Source organism: Biomphalaria glabrata, chromosome 1 (assembly GCF_947242115.1).
Source record: "Biomphalaria glabrata chromosome 1, xgBioGlab47.1, whole genome shotgun sequence".
Lineage (NCBI taxonomy): Eukaryota > Metazoa > Mollusca > Gastropoda > Planorbidae > Biomphalaria > Biomphalaria glabrata.
In genome coordinates, this window is record NC_074711.1 from 29,145,137 (window position 1) to 29,165,627 (window position 20,491).

Consider the following 20,491-nt stretch of genomic DNA (forward strand, 5'->3'; position numbering starts at 1 on the left):
TTAATATTCATGACCACTTTAGCTACAATGGCAGCTGTTATGACATGATTAGGAATTAGTTATTTGTTTCGAGAATAGGGTTAAAGTTTTACTTAGCGACAAGTGACATGACAGATCTTTAAAAAACAAGAACGCTCTATTCGACACTAGAAACACCACGTCTTTTGAAGATACAGACGGCTAATAACGAAGGACATTGGACGGATCCCTTTTTTCAGTATTAAAAGTGTTTATTTTGTTAACACTCGTGTCGACTACCTTTCGCCGGTGTTTACTGAGTTGGTAAAGGCTACCTCCTTTTTACTTAATTGTTTGGATTTGACACGGCGGAAGAGCCATAACACAGCAAAGTGTCCAACAATGCGTCACTGTCCAGAGAAATAGACCATCGTCTCAGGAACCCATTCTCTTGCATTCTCATCGTCATCATCGTTATAATCATCATTTTCATCAGCTGTTTAGTCTGTTGGACCTTTGGGGTACCACACATGATCTGTCTACCGTCTCGCTTCGTTAATTTCTGTCTTTTGCCAGGATTAGAGTCCATAAATGTTGTCCTCCAAACCCTTTCTTTGTCTGACTCAACTTCTGTACCCAGATACTGTTCCCTACAAAAACTTGTTTGCTAGCCGGAGGATCTTGATAACATTGCCGTAGAGTCTTAGCTTGCATTTTTTTAAATTTCCTTTTCAAAGCCTTTGATCTTATTTTAACTTTGCTATCCTAGCAACTAGCTTATTTTCAGGGCTTTACACTCGCCTCTTTGCTGGCAGGTTCAAACTCGTAAAAAAAAAAATTCTAAACATTAACATGATGTCTCAGAGTTTGGTGTTTTTTGAAAACACAATACAAACCAAAGTCAAAAACAAAGAAATCGTTTGTTTCATTCACATTACACTAGTCTTGTTTTTACTGCAGTCCCTAAAATTGTGTATTTAAGTTGTTTTTTTTTCCTACCAAGACTATTTCTTCAATAAAAAATACGCGTATGTAAAAAAAAAAAAAGATCTACCTAAAATATTATCAGAATTTTATTGTTTTAAAAGACGTTGGATACTAAAGTTTCTATCAAAAATAATTTGTGATTTGACGTCATGAATTTATCAAAAGTTGACAACATTTTCAGATTTGAACTAATTTTAAAACAGAGATATAAAAAGTCTAATTTCTTTTTTCGTATTCCCGTGTCATTTCCCGTTTTTCTTTTTGTAATCATTTCGCAACCATCACGACCAAGCGTTTCATTTGGACTATTAAAATAAAACGAAACATCCTTACAGCGAATGATCGCGGTCAGCGTTTTGGGTCATGGAAAACAGCAGACAACATCTCTGTCTGGGTGGAGACAAGACGAAGTACAGGAACAACTCCTGCAGCCATTCCAACAGCTGCTCCGTCAACTGTAACAACAAGAACACGCGCAACCGATCAAGTGTGGAGGTGCCGCCATTATCGTCTGCGGTGGGGACGAGCATCAGTGATGTGGATCTAACGAGTCATCATTCCAGCCAATGTCCGCACTCTCACCGCTCAAAAAGCCGCTGCTCCTCACACAGCCATTGTACAACCAACCGCAATGCAAAGTCAAGGTTAGTGTACACAGCTTTCACAGAATATTATGGATCTAACAGATATCAAGATATCATTTCTAGAGTCTAGACTAAATACGAATGAATACTATAGAGTTTCTACCATTATCTTTTCTTCTTATAAATCTTATCTTATTTTATCTTATAAGTTAAAGATATTCTTCAATTAAAAAAAAGATATTTAATTCCAAAACAAATCTTGTCTTGCTTGTTAATTAGAGACTAGACTCGAGCTCTGCTAAGTCGTTAATTTTCCTGGCTGAATCAGGCAACCCGTTTCAAGCCTTATTGGTACTATTGAAAAGGAGTACTTGCAGGAATGTACCCAATCATACGAATTAAGAAAATGTGAGTGTCATCATATCTAATGATCCTCCAGCTTAGATGGGTTAGTAGCGCCATTACTTTAAACATTTTTTTTGCAAAAGGCACAAAGGCAACAGAGAAAGAAACGAAATTTAAAATAATCCACAATGTACATGACTACATTTGTTTGTTGGAGTCGGACATGTGCAAGTTTAGTTTCATGTTGTTTCTATGGAGATTACCGCTCTTTGGTCGAATCGCACGGGAGGACCTAAGTATAAGTAATTAAGCTATTTAAATGAGATATTTACATTTGATTTTTTGTTTTAAATTGTGACTTAGTCTAGATGGCACTGTCTTTGTGATTTAACTAGGCCAGGATGGAACTCTCTTGTGACTTAACTAGGCCTAGATGGAAGTCTCTTTGTGACTTAACTAGGCCTGCATGGAACTCTCTTTGTGACTTAACTAGGCCAGGATGGAACTCTCTTGTGACTTAACTAGGCCTAGATGGAAATCTCTTTGTGACTTAACTAAGCCTATATGGAACTCTCTTTGTGACTTAACTAGGCCTGGATGGAACTCTCTGTGACAAGTCAAAAACTCGCTGTCAGAGTCACTCAAATTTATCAAAGCATTAATTATTATTTTTCATCATTTATTTATTTTATTTTAATTATTTGTCCATCCTACCCCTAAATCATTCACCCGCCACACCTTTTCCTCTCCAGGCTAGACTTAGTTGACCACATTGGAGATAGCTTAAGCGCGTCCTTCCATTTATCTGCCCTTGATCGGGGAAAGGTAAACACACAATCTCTTTTGTCTTGGCCGCCGGATGTCTGAAGGACGGTCGCGGTTGACACCACCTTGGTTTGAATGCTAGCTAATCCTTCTCCCCCCCCCTTCTCTCACGTCTCTCTTTGATCTAAGAGATGACCCTGGTCAACACACCGCGTGATATTCCAAGGTGCGGCTCCCACCTCGAGTCGAATCCACCCACGTGTAAGACAAATCTTAGCCTAGGGCATTTCCTGTGTCCGCCCGCACTTTCCAGGCTTATATAAAGTAAACCAACTCAAGCCAGACCCTTTTTCATTTCTCATTCGAGCTGAGCTATCGAGTCTGGACTATATCATTTATTCTCCCTCCTAGAGGAATACCTAGTGGTAAGCCGAACTTAATCACAAGTTCCATCTTAATTACTTTTGTGCTATTTCCATTGGATTTTATCATGTGTATTTTGCCTAGTTCATTTATATTTAATTAGTGCATTGTGTATTTCTCACTGGCGTAAGTAGAAAGCATAAACATGTCCTATGTATTTATTTATGTATTGCATTAATCTATTAATGCTACGTTGCTCAATTGATCGTTGATGCAACCATGTATATATTTGTACACCTTATTTTATCTCCTTTATCTCGGTTGGCCGCCTTGATAATTTTACTAGCGCACTGATACTGCGTTTGGAGAAGATATATGAATTATCTCCCCTTTACTCATTTTACTCTAATGAGAGTTGCGCCGCTTGAAGGGACATTCAAGCCCGCTCCATTGTTCTCGACCCACGGTCATATGTAAACAAATCGTCTGGGTCGCTGACCACCGCCCATTCCCCCCCCCCTTCTCTTTCTCTATCCACCTGTGTTGTTTATTTGAGATTATTATTTCCCCTTCTATGTACATTCTTATATTATTATTTCCCCTTTTATGTACATTTCTATATTGCCACTATCTGCCATCTATTTTCCAAATCCCATTTGTCATCATCTCCCCTTTATGCTCTAAAGCAATTTTACCAATCTGACGAATGCACCTCAGTCGAGGGCATCGATAAGATGCATAAGAGACATGCCCTAACTTGTCTTTATTTATCCGCAGCCTCCCTCAGGTGTCTGCCTATTTATCGGATCACTTACCTGCCTATTTGCCTACTGGCCTATCTATGGGTTTAGTGCTAATCAGCGCTGCACTTGCCTAGTTGCTATCAAGAATCACCTATTGCCTAGTTACTGGATCAACGATCCATTTACCTGCAGTTGTGCTTAGTGCTATTCAGCGCTGCATTTGCCTACTGAGATCTACCCAACTCTACTACTTGGCGCTATCGGCATTGCCCGCCTATTCGACAGCCCACCTGTCAAGCTATTAGGCGCGACGTCCCTATAGAGTCAGATCTGTGCGAGACGTCATAGCTACGCCAACCCTCTGCAACTCACTGGACATATCCTGTTACTCACACTGCCCACGGCAGATCAGCTCTGCCCGCAGTAACCTTGTGCCCACGGTATCCGGCCACCCGCCATACTGTGCCCACTACAGATACTAGAACTTGGGACTGAGACTCCACAAGAGCTATATCGCCGGCGTCCCTCTATCCGCTAGAGCGCCACCTCCAGCTGCAGAACCTCAAGCCAGGACCCAGCCAGCTGCGACATCAACAGGACAACCAGCTAAGTCAGAGGACAAAGTGACATACTCTCTTATTATGTGCAAGATTGATGATTAAACATAGAATATACTAGAGATAGATGCAAACCCTCCCCCTTTTTATTATTATATGTATATTTATGTAAATAAATTTCCTTTATTTTAACTTTTGTATCTATCTTTCATTGCTTTGTCTCGTTGCGTGTCTGCTCCCGATTCATATGCTGATAAGTGGGGGTGTGATAGCTTTAAAAATAATCATCCCCTAGACATAAAACGTGCCAAACACACGTCACATTTCCCCACCTGTCACACTCTCTTTGTGACTTAACTAGGCCTGGATGGAACTCTCTTTGTGATTTAACTAGGCCTATATGAAACTCTCTTGTGACTTAACTAGGCCTGGATGGAACTCTCTTTGTGACTTAACTAGGCCAGGATGGAACTCTCTTTTTGATTTAACTAGGCCTATATGGAACTCTCTTGTGACTTAACTAGGCCTGAATGTAACTCTCTTTGTGACTTATCTAGGCCTGGATGGAACTCTCTTTGTGACTTAACTAGGCCTGGATGGAACTCTCTTTGTGACTTAAATAGGCCAGGATGGAACTCTCTTTGTGACTTAACTAGGCCAGGATGGAACTCTCTTGTGACTTAACTAGGCCTGGATGGAACTCTCTTTGTAATTAAAATGTAACTCTCTTATGACTTAACTAGATTTAGGTAGATCTATCTTTGTGACTGAACGACGCCTAGATGGAAATCTCTTTGTAACTTAGCTAGGCCTGGATGGAACTCTCTTTGTGACTTAACTAGGCCTGGATGTAACTCTCTTTGTGACTTATCTAGGCCTGGATGTAACTCTCTTTGTGACTTAACTTGGCCTGGATGGAACTCTCTTTGTGACTTATCTAGGCCTGGATGGAACTCTCTTTGTGACTTAACTTGGCCTGGATGGAACTCTCTTTGTGACTTATCTAGGCCTGGATGGAACTCTCTTTGTGACTTAACTAGGCCTGGATGGAACTCTCTTTGTGACTTAACTAAGCCTGGATGGAACTCTCTTTGTGACTTAACTTGGCCTGGATGGAACTCTCTTTGTGACTTATCTAGGCCTGGATGGAACTCTCTTTGTGACTTAACTAGGCCAGGATGGAACTCTCTTTGTGACTTAACTAGGCCAGGATGGATTTCTCTTTGTGACTTAACTAGGCCAGGATGGAACTCTCTTTGTGACTTAACTAAGCCAGGACGAAACTCTCTTTGCGACCTATTTGGAATCTAATTCTTTAAAAAAAGTATCTGTGTCATAGTCTCCATGTCTCCACAGCCTATCTGTGTCATAGTCTCCATGTCTCAACAGCCTATCTGTGTCATAGTCTCCATGTCTCAACAGCCTATCTGTGTCATAGTCTCCATGTCTCCACAGCCTATCTGTGTCATAGTCTCCATGTCTCAACAGTCTATCTGTGTCATAGTCTCCATGTCTCCACAGCCTATCTGTGTCATAGTCTCCATGTCTCCACAGCCTATCTGTGTCATAGTCTCCATGTCTCCATGTCTCCACAGCCTATCTGTGTCATAGTTCCATGTCTCCACAGCCTATCTAGGTCATAGTCTCCATGTCTCCACAGCCTATCTGTGTCATAGTCTCCATGTCTCCACAGCCTATCTGTGTCATAGTCTCCATGTCTCTCTCCACAGCCTATCTGTGTCATAGTCTCCATGTCTCCACAGCCTATCTGTGTCATAGTCTCCATGTCTCCACAGACTATCTGTGTCATAGTCTCCATGTCTCCACAGCCTATCTGTGTCATAGTCTCCATGTCTCCACAGCCTATCTGTGTCATAGTCTCCATGTCTCCACAGCCTATCTGTGTCATAGTCTCCATGTCTCCACAGCCTATCTGTGTCATAGTCTCCATGTCTCCACAGACTATCTGTGTCATAGTCTCCATGTCTCCACAGCCTATCTGTCATAGTCTCCATGTCTCCACAGCCTATCTGTGTCATAGTCTCCATGTCTCCACAGCCTATCCCAATCATCCAAGGCTGCACACGATTCTAATGTATCGGAGTCTAAAGGCACAAGCCCAATGTGCGCACACAATTCTAACTGTTGTGTGTCCAGAGCGGTAGGCACTGACCGTTGTCCAAGACCATGCAGAATTATCCTACCAGCAAAACGCAGGCCTGGACTATTTTACGGTAAATAAGAAATAATGCAAAAGTATTTTTAAAATCCAAGCATAAAGTTTTTCACTGTTCTTTATAATGTGTTCAAGTCTCTGTTGTTTACAATGTATTCAAGTCTCTGTTGTTTACAATGTGTTCAAGTCTCTGTTGTTTACAATGTATTCAAGTCTCTGTTGTTTACAATTTGTTCAAGTCTCTCTGTTGTTTACAATGTGTTCAAGTCTCTCTGTTGTTAACAATGTGTTCAAGTCTCTCTGTTGTTAACAATGTGTTCAAGTCTCTCTGTTGTTTACAATGTGTTTAAGTCTGTTGTTTACAATGTGTTCAAGTCTCTCTGTTGTTTGCAATGTGTTCAAGTCTCTCTGTTGTTTACAATGTGTTCAAGTCTGTTGTTTACAATGTGTTCAAGTCTCTCTGTTGTTTACAATGTGTTCAAGTCTCTCTGTTGTTTGCAATGTGTTCAAGTCTCTCTGTTGTTTACAATGTGTTCAAGTCTCTCTGTTGTTAACAATGTGTTCAAGTCTCTCTGTTGTTAACAATTTGTTCAAGTCTCTCTGTTGTTAACAATGTGTTCAAGTCTCTCTGTTGTTTGCAATGTGTTCAAGTCTCTCTGTTGTTTACAATGTGTTCAAGTCTCTCTGTTGTTTACAATGTGTTCAAGTCTCTCTGTTGTTTACAATGTGTTCAAGTTTCTGTTGTTTACAATGTGTTCAAGTCTCTCTGTTGTTTACAATGTGTTCAAGTCTCTCTGTTGTTTACAATGTGTTCAAGTCTCTGTTGTTTACAATGTGTTCAAGTCTCTCTGTTGTTTACAATATGTTTAAGTCTCTCTGTTGTTTACAATGTGTTCAAGTCTGTTGTTTACAATGTGTTCAAGTCTCTCTGTTGTTTGCAATGTGTTCAAGTCTCTCTGTTGTTTACAATGTGTTCATGTCTCTCTGTTGTTTACAATGTGTTCAAGTCTCTCTGTTGTTTACAATGTGTTCAAGTCTCTCTGTTGTTTACAATGTGTTCAAGTCTCTCTGTTGTTTACAATGTGTTCAAGTCTCTGTTGTTTACAATGTGTTCAAGTCTCTCTGTTGTTTACAATGTGTTCAAGTCTCTCTGTTGTTTACAATGTGTTCAAGTCTCTCTGTTGTTTACAATGTGTTTAAGTCTCTGGTGTTTGCAATGTGTTCAAGTCTCTCTGTTGTTTACAATGTGTTCAAGTCTCTCTGTTCTTTACAATGTGTTCAAGTCTCTCTGTTCTTTACAATGTGTTCAAGTCTCTCTGTTCTTTACAATGTGTTCAAGTCTCTCTGTTCTTTACAATGTGTTCAAGTCTCTCTGTTGTTTACCATGTGCTTAAGTCTCGCTGCTATCCGGAGTATGTCTTATCTTATTTTATACATTACAGACGTTCCTCAAAAAGAGAAGATATTTACGTCCTACGCGTCTCTTGTGTTCATCAAGGCTTAAACTCTGCTAGTTGTTGGGTTTTCTGTCTGATTTAGGCAATGCTTTTAATGCTCTAATGACACTAAGGCATATGGAATAAGAAATGTGTGTTTACCGTTTTGTCTTTCTAAGTATTTTTGATACGTTGTGCTGTTGTAGTTTCAATTTTGATTCATTTTCTTATGTAAAAATATACTAATTTATTATTTTTCCCTGCAGCCCCTCTCAATTTAGTGATTTTACTAATGGTGTTACTCTAGTCAAATGTAAATAATGTGTTTTTTAGTTACGTGTCATGGCTGAAAATATCGGAACAATAAATATGGAGTTTTTTCTGAAAGCTGATATCAACTGTCTCTCTCTGTCTGATAAAAAGTTTCTACACCTTATTTCTCTCACAACCAATCTCGGATCAAGCTGACATTTCGCACTTATTTCTTTTACCTGACAAAACATGAAACAATAAAAAAAAATACAATTATTTAATACCTATTGGTAATTAATTAATTTGTTTAGTATCTCAAACAAGGGAAAGAAATTGTACTTGACTGATAAGGTGGTATAAATTTGTAGATAGAAAAGTTCGAAACCATCAATACAAAGCTATAAAACCCTCTATTTTCATAAGCTCTTCCCTGGCATGGTCATCTAGTCCATGTCGTGCAACTAAATGTTTTAAAATAAATGCATTTAAAAATCTATCACCGTAACCTTCACTCAGATACCGCTCTCTTTGTTCCCCTACCCCTTTCCAACTGGTCCAGACAAGTGAAAGGATCATAGCGCATTGAGAAAGTGATAGGATCATAGCAAATTGAGAAAGCTAAAAACATTAAAATGTGATAAACAAAAACATATGTTAAAACTATTTCTAATCGCTCAGGCTTATTATTGTAAGTCTAGATCTATTACAAATTTAATTACACAATTTATCCAAACTAATTAATACAACTATATAAGCTTCATTTTTTAAAAAGTATTTTAAAAAAATATTTACATGTTTAAACTGCAGATCTTGAGAAAAATGGTTTCTTTGATTGTTTCGGTAACCTGTTATTAGCAGCCGTTGCCATATTGTTTGCCGCCTCTATTGTCCGTGAGTATACTGAACTGATTTATTTAAACTTCACTTTGCCCTAGTTGAAAGAAAAAACGTCACACACAAAGGTTGGGACAGATGACACACACACACACACACACGCACGCACACACATGAATTTTAGAGTTGACTGATTCCAAAGGCGCCGGGTTATTAAATGTAAGGAGTCAAACTGAAATTGAAACTCCAGCAGACGTGTCTTTCTGAAATGTCTGTTGGTATCTGGCTCCTTTGTTTTTATCTCACTTATTTGTATGTGGGAGCATTAAACATTTGGCTTACTCAATAATGGATATAGAGTTTGAGTTCCTATGGAGACAAAGAATTTTTATTTCAAGATGTCAGTTTGATGAGCAACAACACACGACGTGGACTTTACGAATATAGTTTTTCTATTTACATTTTCTGGTAGTAAAGCAACTCAGGTTATCTGACAGTCCATTACCAGGTTATCTGACAGTCCATTACCAGGTTATCTGACAGTCCATTACCAGGTTATCTGACAGTCCATTACCAGGTTATCTGACAGTCCATTACCAGGTTATCTGATAGTCTATTACCAGGTTATCTGATAGTCTATTACCAGGTTATCTGATAGTCTATTACCAGGTTATCTGATAGTCCATTACCAGGTTATCTGACAGTCCATTACCAGGTTATCTGATAGTCTATTACCAGGTTATCTGATAGTCTATTACCAGGTTATCTGATAGTCTATTACCAGGTTATCTGATAGTCTATTACCAGGTTATCTGACAGTCCATTACCAGGTTATCTGACAGTCCATTACCAAGTTATCTGACAGTCCATTACCAGGTTATCTGACAGTCCATTACCAGGTTATCTGATAGTCCATTACCAGGTTATCTGACAGTCCATTACCATGTTATCTGATAGTCCTTTACCAGGTTATCTGATAGTCCATTACCAGGTTATCTGATAGTCCTTTACCAGGTTATCTGATAGTCCATTACCAGGTTATCTGACAGTCCATTACCATGTTATCTGACAGTCCATTACCAGGTTATGTGACAGTTCATTACCAGGTTATCTGACAGTCCATTACCAAGTTATCTGACAGTCCATTACCAGGTTATCTGATAGTCTATTACCAGGTTATCTGATAGTCTATTACCAGATTATCTGATAGTCCATTACCAGGTTATCTGATAGTCTATTACCAAGTTATCTGATAGTCCATTACCAGGTTATCTGAGAGTCCATTACCAGGTTATCTGACAGTCCATTACCAAGTTATCTGACAGTCCATTACCAGGTTATCTGATAGTCTATTACCAGGTTATCTGATAGTTCATTACCATGTTATCTGATAGTCCATTACCAGGTTATCTGATAGTCCATTACCAGATTATCTGATAGTCCATTACCAGGTTATCTGATAGTCCATTACCAGGTTATCTGATAGTCCATTACCAGGTTATCTGATAGTCCATTACCAGATTATCTGATAGTCCATTACCAGGTTATCTGACAGTCCATTACCAGGTTATCTGAGAGTCTATTACCATGTTATCTGACAGTCCATTACCATGTTATCTGACTGTCCATTACTATGTTATCTGACAGTCCATTACCATGTTATCTGACAGCCCATTACCAGGTTATCTGACAGTCCATTACCAGGTTATCTGATAGTCCATTACCATGTTATCTGACAGTCCATTACCATGTTATCTGACAGTCCATTACCATGTTATCTGACAGTCCATTACCAGGTTATTTGACAGTCTATTACCATGTTAACTCATAGTTGATTTATAATTTCATTTTTTTACTCAGATTATCTGGTGTGGGATGATGTACACGGTAAGTTTTGTAGTCATTTAGTTTACCTGTAATATATCTTAAGGCATTTAGTTTACCTGTAATATATCTTAAGGCATTTAGTTTACCTGTAATATATCTTAAAGCATTTAGTTTACCTGTAATATATCTTAAGGCATTTAGTTTACCTGTAATATATCTTAAGGCATTTAGTTTACCTGTAATATATCTTAAGGCATTTAGTTTACCTGTAACATATCTTAAGGCATTTAGTTTACCTGTAACATATCTTAAGGCATTTAGTTTACCTGTAACATATCTTAAGGCATTTAGTTTACCTGTAACATATCTTAAGGCATTTAGTTTACCAGTACTATCTGCAGTGGCGTAGCTAGAGTATATGATGCCTGGTGCGGTACCTCATCTTGATGCCCCCCCCCAAAAAAAAATCTAACTAAATAATAACATTGTAAAACCTTACTTTTTTGTTCAAAATAATATGTATTCATTAATCAAATATTGTTAATTCAAAAAATCACTTTTACATAAACATACTACAAGGGAATTTTACGAGCTTTACCTTTTGCTGGCAAAAGTATCAATAATTTTATCGAAATCAATTTTTTCCACCAGCTCTTGTTCAATGAACAAAATGGCCAAATTAGTGAGTCGTAAATTTGTCATCGTTGATCGCAAGTAATTCTTGATCAGTTTCAGTTTGGAAAAAACTTCTCTCGCATAAAGCGACGTTTACCACAATAGTAAAAAATATGCGAATCATGAGGACGATATTCGGGACTGAATCATCTAGATGATATTTATTTATAAATTTCAAGAGCTCAACAGGTCCTTGTTTTGGAAGTTCGGAGGCTTCTGATGAAACTAACAAACCGTTGAAGCCTCTATCGCTCCAGCAGAAATTCGTTTTTATCAATGTCGCTAGGAGTACTATCGAGATTGATTTCGACCTGAGGATTTAATAGCTGGGAAGGCGACAAAAATTCATACCTATCTGCTACATCATGAAGTTGCTCGAATCGGATGATTATTTCTTGAACAATCCTGTCCAAGGTAGAATAAATTTCCCTTCGTAGCTCTTCTTTGTGTGTAAGTACAGAGTCGTCACTTTTCTCACCAGGCACATTTTTCTTATGGCCAATACGTTTTTGAGGTTCTGTACTGATTCTCAGATCTGAACACACGCTTTCGGCAAAGGTAATGCTGGCTTCAGCGATGTCCTCTCGATTACTTCTTAAAAATGTCTCTAATGTTTTTAGTTTGAGTGAGCAGTCTCGAATAGACAATCCTTATTTTTTAAGGTAGACTTGCGCATCATTAATTTCAGTTAAAACAGGAGCCCAAAATCCAAGATAGGTGAGGAAATTAAAAGACTGAATGGCAACTAATAATCCATCTGCTTCAGATCTAGTCGATGAATTTTCATCTCTGCTAGATATTGTCTCCAGAGTTTCTATAATTTTAGAAAATGTATTCCTAACCATCTTGACGGCTTCTCCTCTGGCGCTCCAGCGGGTCAAAACTAAACGTTTAAGGCTAGTTCCGGTTATATTGATGAGGATATCTCAGCGGTGTGTTGAAGTTGAGAAAAGTGTACCAAAAAATGTTACCGAATCGACTTCAGCTTCAGCAGCTCGAATTCCTGCTAAATTAAGAGAATGGTTTAAGCAGGCAATGAATAGTGCTTTGGGATTTACTTCTAGAATACGTTTTTGGACACCGTAGTTTTGACCTTTCATGACCGCATCATTATCATAGCCTTGACCCCTGCAGTCCATTATGTCTAAGCCATTCGAACGCAGTTTCTCTAGAATCATCTCAGCGATTCCAGGAGCATGCTTGTCCTTTGTGTCGATGAAGTCAATAAAAGACTCACGAACCTGCACCCCGTCATTATCCATGACAAAGTACCGTAAAATTTGGGAAGTTTGATCCAACTTTGAGATGTCAGGTGTACTGTCAAAAGTCATATATAAATATTTGGCTTGTTTTACTTGCTGTATGATTTGTTTTTTAACGTGATCCCCCAATATTGTAATAAATTTATTTTGTATTTGTGGAGACAAGAATGTATTCGGTCTGGAACAAAGCTTAGTTCGAAGCACATGCTCCCTCAAGAGTGGATCGTATTTTGATAGTAATTTTACTAACTCCAAGTCACTCTTTGATCCATGCCGTCAGCCAATTCAATCAGGGATGCCGATTTCTCCGTCTGAGCTTAAAATGGTTTTGAGGAGCTAGCCAGACAAGTCTGTCTTGAGCACTGTTCATCATTTTGTTTACTTTACAGTATTACAATTAACTAGTTAGTTAAAAAAAAACTCGTAGAAAACAAAGGTTAGCTTATTTTAAAATATTGACATTACAATGGAATTATTTCCAAAATTAAACTATAAAGAATCATAAAGAAATGAATAAACTAAGACCATTGTTTAGAGCTAGAGTTTAGAAATATATTTGTAAACTCTATATCTAGATTAAACCAGTGGACTAAACAATGAAGTAAAAAAGGTTGGCCTATCTTCTTCTTCTTCCTTATATTACAGAGCATCGATCAGTGTAGTAACAACATGTACCGTGTGTCCGAAATAAATCTATTAAATTAGATTCAAACTGTTCTATAGCTTACATTGTATGGAAGAAATAGTCAAGGAGATGAAACAAAATATCGACATGACTAGTTTATAAATCATTAGTTCATGTTTAAAATACAGAAGTTTATGTTTGTTCGTGTCCATACAATTAGTCGTTTTTACTGAAACGCTCAGGGAAATAGGAAATTAATACACACTGGGGGAATTTTGGTGCCCCTCTCCACTTGGTGCCCTGTGCGGCCCGCACCACCCGCACATTGGTAGCTACGCCACTGACTATCTGTAATATCTGTGTCGTCATTAAGTTTATTGTACTACCTGTGTAGTAATTAAGTTTATTGTACTACCTGTGTATTCATTTAATTTACATGTACTATATGTGTAGTCATTAAGTTTACCTGTACTATCTCTGTAGTCATTTAATTTACCTGTACTATCTCTGTAGTCATTTAATTTACCTGTACTATCTCTGTAGTCATTTATAGTTTACCTGTACTATCTCTGTAGTCATTTAATTTACCTGTACTATCTCTGTAGTCATTTATAGTTTACCTGTACTATCTCTGTAGTTATTTAATTTACCTAAACTATCTCTATAGTCCTTTGATTTACCTGTACTATCTATTTAGTCATTTAGTTTATCTGTACTTTATGTGTAGTCATTTAGTTTACTATTTAGTTTACCTGTACTATCTGTTTAGTTTATAACTATAGTTTACGATTAAACTTATGAACTACTTTGTATTAAAATCTAGAGTAGAAACATTCCTGTACTGGAAGCATTTCTTTTATCTACCATTTTAACACATATATTTTTGTGTTGAACGCCGGGCAGGTTGTCACATGTCGGTCTTAGTGTACATTTTGAAATGTCATCCTCAGTTGGGACAGTTACTCTTGAAATGTTTTTAAGTCCAAAAGAGGAGGAAAAGAAAAGAATCGCAAAAAAAAAAAAAACAAAAAAAAACAAACACCCCATTCTTCTTTTGATTAGATGATTGTAATAGTGTCACTGTTTAGAAAATCATTGAGTAGACATTAGATCAACTCACTTTGTCTTTCTGTAGGGTAAAAAGTGTGTACACTTTATTTCTCGTTTCTACATGACTAATCCAAACTAATTGAAACAATTACACTTAATATAAGCTTTGTTTTAAAAAATAATAAAAAACACACTATAATTCTTGTTTTTAAACTAGTTGGAACAATGTCAATTATAAAGGATTTTATTTAAGACTTAACTGTCTTAGCTTTATTGAGATTACGGTATGTATCCGTTCAGCTACGTCAACGTTCTAAGTGTACAGTTATAAAACTATCAATCAACTCTTTCTAGCTTCTCTGGGGTTAAACTTTAGATTAAAAAAAACAACTTCACTTTTATGATTTCAAAAGTCTGTTTACAATGCTGAGTAGCCACAGAAAAAATCACTCTTAAACGGGGCCTCCCCATTTCTAAAAAAACACCTTTTTAAAAATAAATATGCATGTTTAATATATATATATATATATATATATATTCCATTTTTCGCGAATACGATATGTTTTTTTTTAAAGATTTATTAAAATTATAGGATACAGTGATATTGAAGTTTGAAGAGGTTAGGGTCTACACTTACTAAACTTTGTTGGTTGAGTCCTCTTGTGTTCAGTGGGCACTTTTTTTTTTCAATAAGTACTCTTTGGCTCAGTGAGTACTCTTTGGCTCAGTGAGTACTCTTTGGCTCAGTGAGTACTCTTTGGCTCAGTGAGTACTCTTTGGCTCATTACATTCTTTCCAAAAGAGAGAGTTTCAAAAAGTTTTCAACTACTTATACCTTGTGTTCATAGATCAAGAGACCCATCATATATCTACTAACGGTTTTATCTATCGCGGGTTTCTTGTGTGCTTTGGATTCCGTTTTTAGGGTGTTTTTTTTTTTGTCTTGGAGCAGAGACTGTCCAGTGTTAGGAAATGACCATTGTTTTCATCTTTGAGGCAGTAGTTAATCCTTACAATTCCAAGTTTAGAAAGTGCGTTTAGCTATAACCTAGTAGATAGACGTTACGTGCATCTAAATAGATTTACATTAGAGTGAAGGAAAACATCAACAACAACAACATCAACAACAACAACAAGAACAACAAAAACATCAACAACAACTGTTCAGTAACTGATAATTACAAATACCAAGTTACGAATCAGACTAGAGATTACTACACAGCTAAAGACTATTGATTATCTTTTTAAAATTACATTAGTTTAAATTATTATGTCAGTCAGTATTCGTTAATCATTATGAAGTGAACAAAACTTTCTTATGTACAACATCTGTAGGAATGCTACATTTTATATCCCATTAAGTTTATACAAAATAGAGATGTTCAATTGATATAATCAGACAGTGTTTGTAGTCACTTAATAGTACTACAGAGTAAGAAAAAAAAAGACTAGGTCGTTAGAATGACTAAGCCTACATAATGTCAAGCCTAGATAACGTCAAGCCTACATAGGCCTAATGTCTAGCCTAGATAATGTCCGCATGCATCGAATTTCACCCTTGAAAAGCTAAAATAACTTGTAATACTGTTTGTCTAAATAAATAGATAAATTGATCAATCCAAAAATCATTTTAGTCACATATTTGTGGTATGTTTTTAAGCCTCTATATCGTTCCGTGTTTATCTTATTATTAATGTATTTTCTCCTTTGTCTGATGAAACCAAAATACTCTCACTAGCCTCAATTACTGTATCGCCCACCAGATGCTTTTGATTGCATCAACGCGTTTTTCACCCTGGCGGTAGGGGACATACATATGACAACTTGCTCCATAGATTCTCAATTAACAAGTCACATGACGTCTAATTGAGCGTGTATTGTTTCTTGTAGGTCGTTAACTAGAGATACAAGTAATATTAATCAGTGCACGTAACAGCACACACAAATAGCCTTTCTGAACATCTTTCTGCTGGAAAAGGTCAGTAGCTAGCAGTGGACAAGGTAACTCAGCACACAATAACACCCATGCCTCTTTTTGTGTCTTGTAGCCCTGCTTATAACCTATTTCGTGTTTGTGACAACCTCCCCTGGCACGGGTCAACTTGAAATTCTTGGGTAATAAATGCATTCTATTCACTTCCTTTTTAAAAAAACAAAACATTTTAATTTAAAATTTCAGAGGAGCATTTTACTCCAAGAAAACCTCCACCACCAAAGAAAGAAAAGCCCAAACCGCCGCCAATACCCAAGCCCCCTCCTGCAGCAGTGCCCGAGCCCCCTCAAGTAGCAATGCCCGAGCCACCGCCACCTCCTGGGCACGACGAACCAGAAAATGAAATTCTACCAACACTCGAGGTTCGAGTGATTCAGGAAACTCTAGAGGAAGAAGACTCCTACGAAGACGATACAGATGATGTCGCTGAGGCTGAAGTTGCCCCAAAGCCAGTGGTTGAAGAACAAGAAGTCGCGGGCGATGAGCTTGAAATGGAAGACATAGACAAACGTTTGGAAGATGTCCAAGCGGGCGAACCAGTAAATGAACCGGTGCCTGTAGAAGAACCTATTATAGCGGAGCCAATAAAAGAACCTCTTGTAGCGAAACCTGACTATGAACCAACGGATGTAGCTATGCCTCCAGAAGAACCAGTTGTAGAGCCCGCTGTAGCGGCGCCAGAGAAAGTTATTTCCGATGAGCCTCCCGTAGACCACCACCACATTTACCAAGTGGTAGACAACCCACAAACAAACTTCCACACAAGGCTTGAAGAGATACGGCGACACAAGAAGAACATCAAGAATTCCGGGCGACAAGTGGAGAAAAAAGGAAGTAAAATGAGTCCAAGGAAAGAGAACATTCCTGGTAATTACTTATTAATGAAGCGACGCTATAACAGAAGTAGATCTTGTCAGTTTTTGATGACCTCATTTCTTAGCCAAATATTTTTTAAAAATATTCCTACAACATTTCAATAGATCAGAAGTACTACAGTAAATTAACCAAAATAAAAATATACTTTCACTGGTAATAAATACTATTCTGAAGAACAGTGTTTCTCTAACTTTTACTAGAGACGCCCCCCTCCCCCGATTGTGCTCATCCCCCTTTTGCCAGCTATGATCTGGGGGGGGGGGGCTCTGCAAAAAGGCTTTCTCCTTCTGATAAGTGCAAGTCCTAATCAAGATGAGGTGGGCTTATCTCTTAAACATTTCAGAGATTGCGATCTATAGGGCAGACAATGTCATTGTCATCTGTTTCTGTGGCCGACCGGTAACGAGGGTGTCATGTAGCTCAACAACCAATCGCCTTTACTTTCTCCAACAAATTTGAGGTACCCATTAGAGTTGGTTGGAGTCTGGGAAGTACTAAAAATCACGAAATTCAAAATCCCAGCCTTCTCTGAGATTCGAAACCGAGACCCCCCTGTACGGAAGCCAATCGCTTGACCACTCAACCACCTCGCCCCCTCTGCTATATTTGTCCTAGTAAAAACAAAAACCAAACCAAAACCCAGGTTATGAAGTAAAAACAAAGCACTGGTTAATACTAAAATGTGAAGGACATTCGGGGCGCATCTAGCCCATGTACGGTTGTAATCCGAGTGGTCTTCTTAAGATTATCTTCATGTTAATTAAGAGGTCTTATTGCGAGCCGTTTTGTCAAGAATTTGTCATCGAAAGAAAGATGTACGACAGTTAGAAGACATCCCACCATCCTGAGAAAATCGAGAAGAATCGCGTTAGGGGAAATGTTTAAACAAGAGAATCAATAAAAAAAATACTCCCTTTACACAACTTCTAGAGCGATTGTTTTTCTGTTAATAACTAATGAATGTTATATAAAAAACGATGTAACATTTTTAACCCCGCCCCGCCCCTCTCCTATCTCTAACCCTAACATCAATAATGCGGAAATTCCAAATTTCAAGAACAGATTGTCCTTTAAAAACCGATGCCGTAGCTAGATCTAGACCTAGCTGTCTAGCCAAATTAAAATGTATTTATTTTTGTACTTTAAAAAATTAAAACGATCAAACTAGAGTGTTCTCCATGTACCCAACGAGCTAGTAATCCTTTCTCAGCGATATACATCAACTGTTAAATTTCTAGGAAAATTGGTTGAGCCTTTTTTGAGATCCGTGCCCAGGTTCCATCCAGGTTCCTCCACGAAGTTCTGTCTTTAATAGAGGTATTATAAAAAATAAAAAGTTTGGAGTCGATCCTCTTGTAGACGCCTCTGACGATCACAGGATCAATAAGACAGTGTCTTACTTAGAAGTTTCTTAATTAGATGGTTCTAAATGTCAAATATTGCTAATAATGTCATTTTACGTTTTTAACCCAGTCGCGGCGTGTCTCACAATTTGAGAACCTCTTTTTTAAATATCTCATTTTGTTTGTTGGTCACAATAAATTTGGATGGTGAATTCTATAACTAAAATTTCATTGTTCAGATAATACAAATACAAAGCATTTATTTTTCAATAGTCCAAACAATGTCTCCAGAACTGGATTTAATAGTTCAATATTTATTGTTTAATAAAGAAAGGAAAACATTATTATTTGTGTATATGTGGCGATAGAATCTAGGCTCTCTAGTACATGTAGTTGTATTGCATTCAAAATAGTAATTTTGCATTGACATTTATTTTTCATAGTGTTAGCATGGTTGTGTGTGTGTGTGCGTGTAAAGTGAGCTCGATGGTATATAGGTATAAATGCTAGTGTCAGTGACTTCATTCCTTACCAACATTGGAATGTTTCTATTGCAGAAGAAACGAAAAGAGAAAAACCGAAAAGAGAAAAACCAAGCATAGAAAGACCAAACATAGAAAGACCAAACATAGAAAGACCAAGCATAGAAAGACCAAACATAGAAAGACCACACATAGAAAGACCAAACATAGAAAGACCACACATAGAAAGTCCAAACAGAGAAAGACCACACATAGAAAGACCACACATAGAAAGACCAGAAATAGAAAGACCAAACTTAGAAAGACCAAATATAGAAAGACCAAAAATAGAAAGACCAAAAGTAGAAAGACCAAACATAGAAAAAACAGAACAACTCACTGCTACTACTTGGTCCGACTGTTTGTTTGGTAAGTTTGAAATTGTCTTTTTAAGTTTAAAACAAGCAGTTCCCTAACTTCTATACAACAAGATTACTAAGAGAGTTTGTGTTATTACAACCTCATCAAGCAAAACCTATGCCATCAAACAACAAATTTACCCTCAAACTGGACCTATACCAAAAGACAACACACATCATCATCAGACTACACATTAGCAACCGACTAGACATAGGCCATCACACTACACATATACTTTCAAATCACTTGTATACCAATGGGCTTAACACTTAAACCATTTTCTAACCCTCAGGTTTTGGATCAGACTTTCTTCCATCAGTGTCTTGGTTTAAACTGCTGTTGTTTGGTGACCGTTAGTTGAACATCACACGACTATTAACATCGACCCCTAGAAAATTGATCACAATGATTCAAATGTGTGTTCTATGCCATCAATTTGAAGTTCATTAAACAAAACGTATAGCTCAGTTCATCTTTTTGTTTTCGATCTGATGTACTGTGTAATGGTTCAACTTTACCGTGGACAGAGTTCATCTGTAACATTATCCTAGTGTATCCTGGTATTGTATATAGTGCATCATATACTTTTTAAAATTAGTTCTATCATCATAATTGTATTATTATAGCTGTATCGTCAGAGTTCTTTTATCGTACATTATCTAGTGTATCATCATAGTGTATTTTCTTGCTGTACTGACTGTGGCATCACAGTATGTTGCAATAGTTTATCATGGGTCTGTTTCTACATCGTGTATAGGTTTTTTCTTCCACTTCTAAGTCTGTACACAAATGTCTTGATCTTTTTAGCGTCCACGAAAGGGGAAAAGACGCTATTAGTTTTATGTGGCCTCTCTGTCCGTCCGTCCCGTTTAGATATCAGAAACTAGAAGAGAAAATGAAAATCGAGCATCATATTTTAGATCATTCAAAGTTCTGATGCAACGGCTACTTTTTTCTTT

General features: G+C 37.5%; 1 protein-coding gene across 2 annotated transcripts; it reads left to right on the forward strand.

Annotated features, from left to right (window-relative positions):
* Window positions 1-1,193: 1,193 nt before the first annotated feature.
* On the forward strand, window positions 1,194-19,999 carry LOC106069241 (uncharacterized). 2 transcript variants are annotated; one of them, XM_056031352.1, is made up of 7 exons: window positions 1,194-1,589; window positions 6,361-6,536; window positions 8,974-9,057; window positions 10,861-10,887; window positions 16,619-17,299; window positions 19,209-19,541; window positions 19,825-19,999. In XM_056031352.1, exons 1-7 carry the CDS (start codon window positions 1,309-1,311, stop codon window positions 19,887-19,889), a joined length of 1,647 nt encoding a protein of 548 aa, XP_055887327.1. In that variant the 5' UTR covers window positions 1,194-1,308; the 3' UTR covers window positions 19,890-19,999. The 2 variants fall into 2 exon arrangements, with proteins under 2 accessions (XP_055887327.1, XP_055887337.1); XM_056031362.1 differs by lacking the exon at window positions 8,974-9,057.
* Window positions 20,000-20,491: the final 492 nt, after the last annotated feature.